Here is a 14,659-nt window from a genome sequence, read left to right as displayed (position 1 = left end):
ACATACACCAAGCCAATTAATGTACATACCTGTAGGTCTTTGGAGTGTGGGAGGAAACGGACGATCTCGGGGAAAACCCACGTGGTCACGTGGGAGAACATACAAACTCTGTACAGACAGCACCCGTTGTAGGGATTGAACCTGGTCCAGATCGGAGTCTCTGGCGCTACAAGCGCTGTAAGGCAGCAACTCTACCGCTGCGCAACAGTGCCTTAGGATTTACAACTATGGTTGAAGCATAGCTATAATTGCTTCAACATCCTAATAGCTGATGAAGTAGTTATTAGACTGTAAAAAGTCACAAAGTGCTGGAGTAACTCAGCAGGTCAGGAAGCATCTCTGCAGGATGGGGGATAGGTGAAGTTAGGGGTTGAGACTCTTCTTCTTTACTCTGCTCTAACACCATCAATAATCTCAACAAAGGTGTTCATTCTTGTTTTGGATGGGGGAAGAAAACCAGCAACATTTGTACCAAAAGGAGTAACCTCAACGTTCAGGCGATTTATTGGGGAGAAGTGATCTCCTTCTGACACAGTATGTTGGTGACTGGTAGAGAGCCTAATAAACTGGGAAAGATCTGCCCTTGGAAACAATCTGGTTAATATTAAATAGACACAAGATGCTGGAGTAACTCAGCGGGACAGGCAGCATCTCTGGAGAGAAGGAATGGGTGATGTTTTGGGTCAAGCCCCCTCTTTAAACCTGCTCTGAAGAACGGTCTTGACCCGAAACATCACACATTCCTTCTCTCCAGAGATTGTGCCTGTCCCGCTGAGTTACTCAGGCATTTTGTGTCCATCTTTGATGTAAACCAGCATCTGCAGTTCCTTCCTACACATTAAATCCAACTCTGCTGCTGGGCATCTCTGTTTATGCGATGTTTTAACCACCTGGAACCCACCTATAATTGGATTCTGGATATCGATATCTGCAATGTGTGTTGCAAAAACCATTTCTTTCTCCTCCTTTCCTGAATTTTTAATTACGTGAGACATTGTCGATTACTGAAGATCTCCCTTCAACAATAATTACTTTGCCAGTGGTGTGGTGTTGTGATGTAATTTTTACTGGTTTTGCCCGTTTTCTGGGAATGTATAAAATAGTCAAATAGAATATATTAGTAAAATGAATTCAACCTCATTTACTGAAGTTATTCCTTTGTCCTGCAGATCTTTAATCCAAATCTTCCTCTGAATGAGCTGAACCTGTCCGATATGGAAGCAAACCTTGCAATGGTAAGGATAGAGGAATAACAAATGAATACACATGATATAGGATAGAGGATCTGATTAAAGGGAAGAAATTAGTTTGTAGACACAAAATGCTGGAATAACTCAGCAGGTCAGGCAGCATCTCTGGAGAAGAAAAATAGGTGACGTTTCAGGTCAAGACTCTTCTTCAGTCTGAGTGGGTCAAGCAGCAACTGTGGAGGCAAAGAGATGGTCATTTCAGGTCGAGACCCTGCATCAGGGCTTGGAATGTAGAGGGAAGACAGACGGATGGATGGAAGGAGTTGTCAAGACCGGAAGAGTGGGCGAAATAGCAGTGAGAGAAGGACTCACAAAACTCCCATTTGTTTAGTTAAAGAGATGGAATCTAGTACCATTTGGTGAAATACATGGGTCTACATTTCCACTATTAGTCAGTGTATGAAATAGCTTCACGTAATGGACATTTACTTATTCAGAAATGAGAAGGGTCTCATTATCATGAAATGCTAAAATCTCTCCACGTTTAATAGAGTCGCAGGATAATACGTGGTGCAGAAAGAAACATGTGCTGAAGCTGCCTGATTATTCCTCTTCACTGCAGGGTCTCCAACCTTCAACAAACCTTTCCCATTAAAATTATTAAAAAATCAAGTGAGGCTATGAGATACATAAATTAACTTTGTGTCTTCCTCATTAAGTATCTAATTTTATGTTGTAGAGGTGAGGCATGCAATGTGAGGTCAGTCCAATAATAGCCTGATGTTGAAGTCTGCAACATTCATGCATCTCTAGCATTTGTTCTCATGTAATAGTGGTCATTTGCTTAGTCATACAGTAAATAGTATGGTTATAAAACACCATTCCTTTATAACAATTAATAACCAGTAGCTACATCCTAATTAAAAGAGAGCCACAGAATGTTGCAGTAACTCAGCGGGACAGGCAGCATCTCTGGAGAGAAGTAAGGGCGACATTCCTAGTCAAGATCCTTCTTCTGAAGAAATGAATTGGTAAATGAATTCAATCTCATTTACTGAAGTTATTCCTTTGTGCTGCAGATCGTTAATCCAAATCACCCACTGAATGAGCTGAACCTGTCTGATGTGAAGGCATATCAGACGGGTTCTTGACCCGAAATGTCACCCATTCCTTCTCTCCAGTGATGCCGCCTGTCTCACTAAGTTACTCCTGCATTTTGTGTCTGTCTTTGGTGTAAACCAACATCCGCAGTTCTTTCCTAATTATAAGATGTGGTTTGTGGTTTCCCAGATACAGAAACTTATCGTGGATCCAGAGCTGAGGCCAATTGAACCGTCCAACAAAGCCCTGAAATCTGGAGCAAACTCAGGTAAATCCATTACAACACGCTTGTGGTAACAGTGCAATTAGCTTCTGCCAAAAACTGAACTTAGCCAATTCCATAATCTCCTTATTGATCTAATTGTTAATTTTCTAAGATTTCATTTGTCAAGCCAAGTCAAGAGAGTTTAATGTCATGTGTCCCAGATAGAACAATTAAATTCTTGCTTGCTGCAGCACAACAGAATATTGCAGGCATAAACACAGAACAGATCAGTGTGTCTATATACCATAGACCATATATATACACATAAATAAACAGATAAATAGATACCTGTGTCCAATTTAGCAGGTTTTACTGTACTTGATTGATCAAATTCACTCCTGCTACACACTAAAACATAAGCCTAAGGCAAAGATTTTCTGGCCAAATTGCAAGTGCAGTATTTCCCAGCAATGACGATGCTATTTTTCACCCAAAAGTAAGGCACAACAATTTACCTGCGTCTTGGAGGCCGAAGGTTAGCCAAGAGAGAAAGACTTGGCTACCCCTCAGTACAGCAACATCAAGAACGATAGCAAAGTGGGAAGCGGCTGTAAAAGGACAGCGCCGCTGGGGGAGGGGGGGAAAGTTCCTTTCACAGCGTGTGAGGATTCTGGCCCGTGTCAGCACGGGCAGGAGCATTGAGAAGGAGGGGGTTGAGGATCATGCCAGCAGTCATGGAGCGGAGCGGGTCAGCGGGCGATGAATAACAGGACAGCGGGCGGTGGAGCTTACTCCTGTATCAGCGCGAGTAACCTCAATTGGTCCCTTGATCGCACTTACACAAGAGTAAGCTCCACCTCCTGCTGTCCTGTTATCCATCGCTCGCTGACCCGTTCCGCTTTGATCTTTGCTCTTGAGCTGGTCCCCTCACTGTCCAGTCTACATTGAAAGACTGTGGGCAGTGAATGCCATGCACTGCGGGCAGTGAATGCTATGCAGTGTCACCCAGCGCAGCAAGTGAGGCCATGTCCTGCTCCCAGCAACAGTCGGAATTCAAGGAACGGTGGCCCCTCGCAGCCATCCGAGCTACTTCCCTACCCGGCTACAATGCGGTGGCTCTGTGCCCGGAGCACCGCAGCAGTGGTGAGTGAGTTGCTGGCATGATCCCCGACCCCCTCCTTCTCAACGCTCCTGCCCGTGCTGACCCTGGCTAGAATCCCCACACGCTGTGAAAGGAACTCTTCCCCCCCAATTGGGCCCTTGAACAAGTATTGTCGTTCAATAAGATTACAACTGATTCAAATTGTCCCGGTGTGCTCCTGTTTTCCCCACCATCTCTCCACCTGCCATCACCCTCACCCCCCCCCCCCCCCCCCCCACACCCCCCCCCCCCAACCCATTCAGTCATTCAGAATGGAGAACTGGAAACCTTGGGCAAATTGAATTGTCACTTTATTTATTTATTTATTTATTTTTAGCGTGAGAAATTCTATGTCCCGCCAGTCTTTTTTCAAAATTTAAAAACTCAAATTGCGGGTGGGTCTTCAACGCAGGTGTGTCTTCATTGCCGGGAAATACGGTAACTACTTGCTCTTACTAGGTCCTTGTTCCTGTTGTGCAAGCAGGATTTGTCTCTATCTTTCCTTATTCCTTGGGTCAGCATCTGCCATGCGATTGTTTGCAGTCACATTGTTGCTCAAAGAACATTAATCCTTGGTGATCTTAGATGTATATTTGCAAGAAATGGGGAACTGACTAGGTGTCTATTTATATTACGGAGCATCTTGCCATGCCACAGATTTTCAGATTAAAGATATACTGGTGATGGATACATCCTGCAGGTGGGAACAAGAAATTGATGAGAGAACAGCTGACAGGGCAAATAGCTGAAGCAGCAGTTTAACTTTCAAACTACTTCAGTTGTGCGTCAGGCAGACTGATGGCGTATTTGTCCAAGCATGATTTTTATGCGACTGACTGTAAGCAGAATGTAATTCTGATAAAACTTGCCAAGGCGTACACCTGAGTAGCTTAATCTCCACTGCCATTTCACCAAACCTCTGGCAATCTTGCACTTAGCTTCTAGCTCCCCCCACTTTCCTAGGCTTTGAGGATACGTGCTACTTTGTGTAGTGTAAAAGCATTTATAAAAGCAAAAAAATGCATGTACTGCTGACCCCACTTAGCAGGCAATCAAAATATTGTAAATGAGCTGAAATCCTTTGGACTAGGCAAGGTCCACTTTTCTCTCATTCTACCTGGCTGCTACCTCTCTTAACAAGGTCTGTAATCAAGGTGTTGTAGCAGCCTGGACGAGGTCAGGAAAAGGCCAGACGTCTTTTAATCCCTACAGCGAGAGTACACCACACACACACACACCTCGAGAGCACTAAACCCAGGGTGGTCTGGAAACCCCGTGGCAGACCAACGCCCCGTCCCTCAATCGGCGAGGGGGATGATCCAAGGAGTGGCCTACCCCCCAAGGACCGCCACAGTGTGAACAGCAGCACAGTATTTCAATTCCGACACCTTCACTGCATTGTCCTAAAATGCATATTATTATCAGCATCACGATATTTGCTAAGTATACCAATTTCTTAAGCATGTCATCAGCTCAAAATGCCACTGTCAGCCTTGTGTACCTGCCCCTGCATTCTACTAATTGAGGGGACGAGGAAATTTATCAAACTTTAAGATTGGGAGTGTGGACATCACATGCTAAAAGCCTTAAGTCATCATAAGGAGTATAAATTGGATCTTAATTGATTGAAGCCAGTGACTGTACTGTGAGCTCAAGTATCCTAGGGACCAAATCCGGAGGGCAGATGCTTCCCAGCTTATCTTCAGGAGAAGTCCTTCATTGCTGAGAGATCAAAGGAAAAGATAAACACCTCGTAAAATAAATTGCATCTCAAAATAATGTAAGCGATATATCCCATCATCAGAATAATGAAAGTGTCATTACCCTCAATAATCAAACAGCCTCTTTTGGGGATTATTGCATGGAATTTAGAAATGGATCTGCTGGGCCCATTAGGGACCAAACCAGTCGTGGAGCGATATAGCATGGAATCAAGCCCTTCAGGCCACCGAGTCCACATCAACCACCAAGCTCCTATTTTTTTTTCACACCAATCCTGTCCAACGTTTTGATCTTTCTACATTCCCATCATGCCCAGATTCTACTCGTGAGGGGTGATTTACAGGGGCCAATGAACCAACCATCCCGCACATTTTGGAGATGTGGAAGGGAACCACAGTTGAAAACCATGCGGTCACAAGGAGAACGTGTAAACTCCATACACACAGCGTTGGAGGTCAGGATTAAACCTGGATTGCTGGAGCTAAGAGATAGTAGCTCGACTGATACTACTATATATACTATTATATTTGCTGCTAATTATATAAATCTCTCAACGCACTAAGCCAGCCAAACATGCCCATTGTTTCCATTTTTTAAATATTAGTTTTATAATGGGGGTTTTTACTAAATAATCCTTTTGTTATGAAGATAGACACAAAATGCTGGAGTAACTCAGCGAGTCAGGCAGCATCTCTGGAGGAAAGAAATAGGTGATGTTTCGGGTCGATACCCTTCTTCAGATGCTTTCTTTATGTTGCCTGTGGATTAAACTTGTTGGGGGTGAAGGAAGATGTAACATTTATTGTTATTCATTTTCAATATATTTCCTTCCTCTTTCTGTACTGTTTTCAGTTTCATGAAAGGCGCTTCAGAAATTACTAAGATGGCTGGTGATCGATCCCCTGATCTCTTTCTAATTATTTCCAGGAAAGCCACACCTTCCACAGCATTTCCTTCCAGAGCCACATCTTCCGATCAATCAGGAACTCTCCAACCTGGACAATGACACCGCCCTCTTCGAGCTCACCGAGGAGACCGCTGCCTATTTCCCAGATACGGAGGTGGGACAGGACGAATTCTGAGGCAAACCACCCAGGTTGTAGCACCTTTGCAAGGCACAGTCTCACACCTTCGCTCCCACCGTGGTGTTCACACAAAGCAGAGGTCTTCCATCAGAAAACAAAAACCTTTCAGAACATCTAGAGAATTGTGGATCCCACCAAGTTGCTGCCCCCAATGGCACTGGCGAAAAGAACTCACTTTCTTCTCATCATCTTCCAATCTGCACCACCCCTTCCTCTTCACTGCACCCATCCCATCACTTCATCATTGGGATTGGAAGAGATGAAATCTTGCTGGAAATTGTAGCTGACACTTGGGGTGGGGCCGAGAGGCAGAATCTACACAGTGCCTCAAGTATCTTCACAGGGAATTATACTGGATTGTATATGAGCCTGTGGTGGTTCTGTGCCACAGAGCAGAGATCTCGTCCACAACCACTTTTTGCCTTGTGTGTTACCTAATCTTTTCAAATTATGTTTCAGAATTCTTGTTTGTGTGTTAGACATCTACGGACAAAGATTGGTAATCATTTCTGTATTTGTATATTGCAGCACAATATTAATCAGATTTTGTTTTCATTCTATATACTTGCAATGGTTAAAAGTGCAAAGCTTGGAAGGTTGGGTTTGATGTATTGATATTCCATTTGGATTATTTTTGCCCGGGCTATTGTGATAAATCTTTACACATTCAATAAAAAAGTTGCAGAAGCTTTTTTTTTTAATGTCTCCCCTCTTGCACAAAGATCTAAGTACACTCAGCTTAAAAACAGTTAAGGATTTCCTCTATCGAATCGTATTTAAACTTTGCTCTATATACCTTCATTCCATTCTCTTTTCAAAGGGCCTTTTCTATAAGTCTGTCTGCAATTTCCACTGCCATTGTCTCACACATGAGAACTAAAATGGCACTGCTCATGGGAAAGTAGTGGAGACAAGTTCGGCAAGTTGGGCCGAAGGGCATGTACCCACATGCTCTATGACTCTGACATTAAGGGGCCTAAAAGTAGATAAATCCCCTGGGGCTGATAGCCTGTGGCCCAGAGATCAAGGGTGCCTGCAGAGTCAGTTTGAATGTTGGTCTTCATTGCCAAGCCATGTCAAATTGATTGTCATATGCACAAGTGTGGTGAGGTATACTGTAGGTGTGATGGAAATCTTACTTCCAGCAGCATCACAGGCACATTGACTCAGCAACACAAAAAACATACATTATACATGGATTATAAAATATAGTGAAAAGAAAAATACTATGAATTCAAATCAAGTCGTTAGTGCAAAAACTCAATTAGGATAAGTCGATGGTAGTGCAGGAGATAGTTCATCGTGTTCATTATAGAGGATTTGTAGCGGACTTAGCTGAACCTCACCTGGAGCACTTAGACCTTGGTTGCTGTTGCTTTCCTTCTGTGGCAAAGAATTCCACAGATTCACCACCCTCTGACTAAAGTCGAAAGAGGGGTTCAGCACAGTGCTCGGCACAGAGCTATGAAGGAGGTGAATGTGAACTTCATTTGAACACTTGCAAGACAGCACCTGATGACCATTGTTTCAGCTTCCATTGGAGCAGCCTGGATTACAGGCTGCTGACAGTCAGGCTCGATGTTCTGACCTACAAGCATAGACTGCTAGCAGTGAAATGTTAGCATTTACTTATAGAGGACCAGAAAATAAAAACAAGGATGTAATGCTGATGTTTTATAAGGTGCTGGTCGGACTGCATTTGGAGTTTGTGAACAGTTTTGGGCCCCATATCTCAGGAGGGATGTCCTGGCATTGGAGAGGGTCCAGAGGTTTACGAGAATGATCCTGGGAATGATTGGGTTAATGTATGACGAGTGTTTGACGCCACTGGGACTGTACTCCAGGAGAAGGTTGAGGGGGGACTTCATTGAAACTTAACTGAATCGGACAGAGTAGATGTGGAGAGAATGTTTCTGGTTGCGGGAGAGCCTGGGACCAGAGGGTACAGCCTCAGAATAAAATTACATACTTTTAGAAAGGAGATGAGGGGGAATTTACTTTGTCAGAGGGTGGGGAATCTGTGGAATTAATTGCCACAGACAGGTGTGGAGGCCAAGGTATTGGATATTTTTAAAACAGATTGACAGATTCTTGATTAATAAGGCTGTCAAAGGTTATGGGGCGAAGGCGAAGGAGAATGGGGATGGGAGGGAAAAATCAGCAATGATTGAATGGTGGAGTAGGCTCGATAGATCGAATGGCCTCATTCAGCTCCTATGACTCATGCACCCATGTACATTCAACTTATGAGGGGCTTGCAGAGGTCCAGCATCCTGACCTCCAGCAGATGTCTAGGTTTGCCAGTGGCTGTGCAGAGCAGATTTGGCGTCCTGCCTCAGGATGACTGTGCTTCCTCCCCACCTCCACTGGTAATGCTGAGTAGACTTAGTGCAGAGCTGAACCTTCCAGGTCCCGAGCAAGTCGAGGTCAGCATCTGAGGCCAACTACAGCCACTTACAATGCACAGGAACAGGAGGCCACGCAAAGGACACCAGCAGGTGCCAAGACTGTGAAGAGTCGACACTTCACTTAAGTGCAAGCTTAGCTGTTTTTCTTTAAAAGTTTAGCTTGGTTCATTTAGTATTGGCCTTTATTTCAGCACTTTCGCCAACTGGAGGCTGTGACATTCAGAATTGGGGCAGGGGAGGGTTAAAACGTGGAAGTTAGTCATGTGAAAGTGCAGTTATTAGCATTGGAGTCAAATGCATTGGTTCAGACGCCCTGGCAGGAAGGCTGCTTCCTTCTTTCTTGATCCTCCTGTTCCTCCCACCACTTCTCCTTCTGCTTTGTAGCTGCTCACTGTGCAGCTGATGGCTAGAGCTGTGTCCTCATGATGATGAGGTTGGACGGCATACTGTCATGTATTCTAGAGACTGCAGGGTTCCTCGAGAGCATGGCATCATACAATGTGGATACAGGCCATTCGACCCAAATTACACACACCGACCCACATGTTCCATCTACACTAGCCTGCGTTTGGTTCCCTCCAAACCTGTCCTATCCATGTACCTGTCTAATTGCTTCTTAAATGTTGCAATAGTCCCTGCCTTAACTATCACCTCTGGCAGCTCGTTCCATACACCCACCACCCTTTGTGTGAAAATGTTACATCTCAGATTCCTATTTAATCTTTCCCCCTTCACCTTAAACCTATGTCCTATTGTTCTGGATTCCCCTACTCTGGGCAAGAGACTCTGTCTACCCGATCTTTTCCTCTCATGGTTTTGGTTTTATACACTAGTCGAGACATTGGGATTGTTTGAGAATGCCAGTTGTCCACTATATGTGGCATGTGGCCAGGACTGCACAACTGCTTATAGACTGAGGCCAGAGCAATGTCCACACGTGAGAGTCATCGTTGCCCTGTAGCCTTCATTTGGTTTGCTATGGTCAATAAGCATCTAACCCACAAGGAGTTGCTGTCCTCTTTAGATAACACTGATGCAGGTGAACACACAGTGTGGTGATGCGTGGATACATCGCCACACTGGACAAAGTGCAGCATTAATGGATACGCTGGGCACTATGGAAGCATATCTCAATCTGAATATATAATTCAGCTCTATTCTCCACCACCAGTCAAATTGAATTAAGTCATAGTTGGCAGTTCTGCTATGGCGATGTCAAGGAAACAGTGTTTACAAAAGTAACTGAGCCAAATCACAGGAACATAAGAATGAGAAGTAGGGGGAGCGGGGCACATGTTCCCTCTCGTCTGCTCCAACATCCAAAAAAATCGTGGCCGATTCTGCCAATTCCTCTTTCAAATCCAGTCCTATGTCCCTGCTTTCCAAAAAGCTATTGTTCCTAGACTTGGCTATCACTAATCACTGAGAGGGAGAAAAGAGTCATGGGGGATGGAAAATGTCGACTACGAGCTGAGTTGAATTAGCTGCCAATGTAAAGGCTCTACATTACAGCAATGTGGAGGTGAGATTTGAAATTCCAACGTGTACTGAACACCATTAAGCTCAGCCAGTCACTGATTACCAAACCCTGAGTCTGTCTTGGGAGTGCTTTCTGAAGATAATTCAGTCATTTGACATTCCTTTGTCTGGTCACACAAGCACAGTTGCTGCTATCACTCCAGTGGTGTTTGAACATGGCTCACGTTGAAGATATCGAGTTAACTAGTCCAAAAACAAATCCATTTAATTGGGTGTTTCTAAACAAAAAGTATGGGAAAAACATCCTGAAAGTATAGAATAGTTTTCTTTTCATTACCATCTGTTTCCAAAGATGGGTATGTTTCTGCTGGGAGGACTTATCATGATAAACTTGGAACTTGTTGGAACTTGTCTTTGATATCTCTCAAAAGAGTTCAAATGAGGATAAGGTTTTGGCAAAGTTAGCCGTGAATCTGCCATTGGAGTGAGGCTGCAGTTAATGAATATTTTATTGATATTCTCGCTGTCTCAGTCAATCAAGGCAGGCTTGTGCTGGTAGATTATTTCCTAAACCATGAAAATAACTGCTGCACCTCAGGCTGTGCAGCCTTCCAGCAACTTAAGTAATGTGTCATACTTGAATTACTGCTATTGGAGGAATGCGTTCAAGGATCTGAGTCACATTTGTTGTTTTGGAAAGAACCCTAGGCTAAGGATGATATCTCCCTCTTTGGAATTCCTGTCCTATCTGGACCACTCCCTCTGGACTCTTCCCCTCTATAAATCTATTCACTGCCACCTGCCAACATCCCAGTGAACACTTTTTTTTTTTTCACTGCCCTTATTTCAGAGCTGCCAAGTTTTGACAGAGCATTTTAGTATTCTAGTACCTGAAAATCAGTATTTTGCTGAGGAAATCAGTATTTTTACACGGCGCCATTTTTTTAATGTGCGGTCATACCCATGTAAGAGTACAAGAATGTATAACTTTGCTACCAATTGACATATCTTCTACGCACCTTACTTGACAGTGTAATCATTGCCATCTCTTTGTGTACTGCTGTTTGAACGGCTGGTTCCTGCTTTTAGCACCAGATGATGATGTAGAAGCCATTTTGGATGCCTCCCTCCCTCTCTCTATCTCTACCTCCCTCTCTCCCCCTCCCACCCACCCTCCATCTCTCTCTTCCTCCTTCTTCCTTTCCTTTTTTTCTCCCTCCTATTCCCTTCCTCCCTCTCCATCCCCTCTCTCTCTCCCTCTCTCCCCCTTGAGCCCACCCACCGTTCTGTAAAATCAGGGCCATTCCCAATGGTAACCTTTCACCACTAGGCTTATCCAGAATTCTACCACTGCTTGAAAAATAATCAAAGGCTCAACTACCACTGAGAAAGAGAATACCAAAGACTCATTGTTATACGAGAATTTTCCTGAACAGTCTGTGACCCATAGCATGTGGCCATAGCGCTATGTGCAAAGCCCATAATGCTCCAGCTGGTAGCGCTATTTTAAAAACCCATAGTGCTGTAGCCGATAGTTCTTCGTTTAAATTCCCGCGCGTTAAACTGACAGCGCTCTAAACCTGGAGCGGGACAGGCAGCCTCGAGAGAAGGAATGGGTGATGTTTCTGGTCGAGACCCTTCTTCAGACTGAGCTGAGCAATGTGTTTAAAGTCCGTATTTAACAACACAAAACCGTACATCAATATTCTAATCGCATTTCCGTACAAAATACATAAAATCCGTACTATTTGACTACTCTGTTATTTCCTCTGAACTCAGCTCCTGTATGAGCAACCCCAATATTTTCTACAAACCTGCTGACAAAGGCAGTGCTGATGTCTGGTGAACGGGCTCAGACCAGCTCTCCAACACCTCCTCAAAGTTGTTGCCTTACAGCGCCAGAAGTCCAGGTTCGATCCTGACTATGGGTGCCGCCTGTACGGAGTTTGTACTTTCTCCCTGTGATCACATGGGTTTCCTCCAGGTGCTCCGGTTTCCTCCCGCACTCCAAAAAATGTGCAGCTTTGAAGGTTGATTGGCTTCTGTAAATTGCCCCTTCTGTGTCAGATAGTGGTAACATACAGGGTGGACACTGGTCGGCGTGGACTCAGTGAGGCGAATGGCCTGTTTGCACGCTGCTTCCTCTCTCTGGATCATGGCTGAAAACATCAGAAGGATCTCGACCCGAAATGTCACCCATTCATTCTACCCAGAGATGCTGCCTGTCCAGCCGAGTCACTCCGCCATTTTGTGTTTATCTTCTCCAGTACCATAGTTGGCAGGCTTTCAATTGTCTCTTCAATCTCTTCACACTCCTTCATCTCCCAACTTCTTCATGTCTGTAATCCCTACCACCTCTGCTGGCATTCCACCTCCAGAAACCTCTTTCCTTCACTTCCTCTTTTAGCATTCTGAACAGACCCATTTCCTCCAAGATTCCCTGGTCCTTTTTTCCATTTCCACCAACGACTGCATCTAATGACACCTTCCCGTGCAACTATAGCAGGCGCAAAGCCGACTCTTTAATTTCTCCCCTTCCCACCACCCAGGAACACAGAGAGGTAAAGTACCAAATCATTTGTCCTTCCAATGTACTGCATATGTTGCTCACAATGTGGTTTCCTCTACATTGAACAAAAACAAACATGGATTGGATGAGCACTTCACAGAGCTGCCTGCTTACTTTCAGTGACTGATTAACAAGGACCCCCAGATCTCGTTGTACTTCCCCTTTTCCCAAGTTGCCACCAAAGTGGATAACTTCACATTTATCCACATTAAACTGCATCTGCCGACTCACCCAACCTGTCCATGTCATCCTGCACCCTCCTCATAGTTCACACTTTCACCCGGCTTTGTGTCATCTGTAAATTTGCTAATGTTTCTTTTAATCCCTTCATCAAAATCATTAATGTATATTGTAAATAGCTGCAGTCCCAGCACCAAGCCTTGCGGTACCCCCACTAGTCACTGCCTGCCATTCTGAAAGGGACCCATTAATCCCTACTCTTTGTTTCCTGTCTGCCAATCAATTTTCTACCCATGTCAGTACCCTACCAAGATTAGCCAAGCATGATTTCCCCTTCGTAAATCCATGCTAATTTGGACCGATCCTGTTACTGCTATATTTTAAAAAAGGATGTACCTGCCAACAGAGCAAGTGCAACTGTACTGGTTCCAAGAAATGCAAGTTTGTAAATTGATTGGACTAAGGTTGTAACCTCTGCTGTTTAGAAGAATGAGGTTTCATAGGAACAGGCAAAATTCTTAGAGGATTAAGAGGCTGGTTGAGGAATCTACAATCAGCAAGCACAGCTTCAGAATAAGAGGTGGGGAGGAAGTTAGGACTACATTTCTTCACTGTGTCTCATTGTCAACAATCCCCGAGGCAGACTGTGGAGCACAGTTGCTCAGGTTAGCTTTTGTTAATGTGGACTAACCTCATCTTCAGAAATCAGGCCATCCATCAGAATCTCTGCTGCATTAACTCTTGAGCAAGTAGGATATTTCAGCCAAACTGGGACCAGAGGTAGGTCAAAAGCATGTATCCTTTGCTTTCTACATAACGTGCATTTGCTGCTGATCTGCTAAATGCAAGTTTTACAGCCTCCTGGTCTGCCTCTAGGCATTTTTATTTGTTTGTGGTCACACACTGACAGCTGTTTTATTTGGTGTTCTTCAGATATATGTATTCATAAGTTCTAGTAGATTTGGGCAATTTGACCCATCAAGGCTACTGCACCATTCAATCATGGCTTTCCTTCACAACCCAATTCTCCTGCCTTCCCCCTGTAACCTCGTGACACCCTTACTAATCAACAATTTGTCAATCTCCTCCTTACAAAATATAGACTTTGTCTCCACAGCAATTAATGCCATAGATTCGCCACCTTCTGACAAAATAAATTCCTCAAATCCTTTTATAAAGGAACATCATTTTAGTCTGCGGCTATGGCCTCTGGCCCTAGATTCTCCCACTGGTGGAAACATCCCCTCCATATAGACCCTTTCGTTGAGCTGTTGCTATTTCATTGTAGATGACATTCTTGCCGTTTGTTGCTGTTGTGAATGGTGTTCAGTGTGCAATCTTCACAAACGTCATTGCTTTAGATTCAGATTTTAGAGGTACAGCATGGAAACCGCAACCAGTAATGCACTAGCTCTCTATCCTGCAAGCTAGGGACAATTTTACAGAAAGTGGGAGGAAACTGGAGCACCTGGAGAAAACTCAACTCAGTCACAGAGAAAACTCCAGACAGCAACCTTAATCAGGATTGAATTTAGGTCTCTGCTGCTGCAAGGCAGCAACTCTATCACTACACCACTGT

The 14,659-nt window shown here is 44.2% G+C and overlaps 1 protein-coding gene across 2 annotated transcripts in view; it reads left to right on the top strand.

Annotated features, from left to right (window-relative positions):
- The window catches only part of hsf4 (heat shock transcription factor 4), a 48,551-nt gene extending 40,953 nt beyond the window's left edge, over nucleotides 1-7,598 (top strand). The window contains exons 11-13 of one of the 2 annotated variants that reach the window (XM_055648597.1): nucleotides 1,170-1,235; nucleotides 2,481-2,559; nucleotides 6,287-7,598. In XM_055648597.1, coding sequence (XP_055504572.1) covers nucleotides 1,170-1,235; nucleotides 2,481-2,559; nucleotides 6,287-6,441 — 300 coding nt within the window. In that variant the 3' untranslated portion in view covers nucleotides 6,442-7,598. The remainder of the gene's footprint in view (nucleotides 1-1,169; nucleotides 1,236-2,480; nucleotides 2,560-6,286) is intronic. The other variant, XM_055648598.1, reaches the window with a different exon arrangement.
- The last annotated feature ends 7,061 nt before the right edge of the window (nucleotides 7,599-14,659 follow it).

The sequence above is a fragment of the Leucoraja erinacea genome, chromosome 17 (genome assembly GCF_028641065.1).
Source record: "Leucoraja erinacea ecotype New England chromosome 17, Leri_hhj_1, whole genome shotgun sequence".
Classification (NCBI taxonomy): Eukaryota; Metazoa; Chordata; class Chondrichthyes; order Rajiformes; family Rajidae; genus Leucoraja; species Leucoraja erinaceus.
The sequence above is the reverse complement of the archived record's forward strand: the minus strand, read 5'-3'. Positions and strand labels throughout refer to the sequence as shown.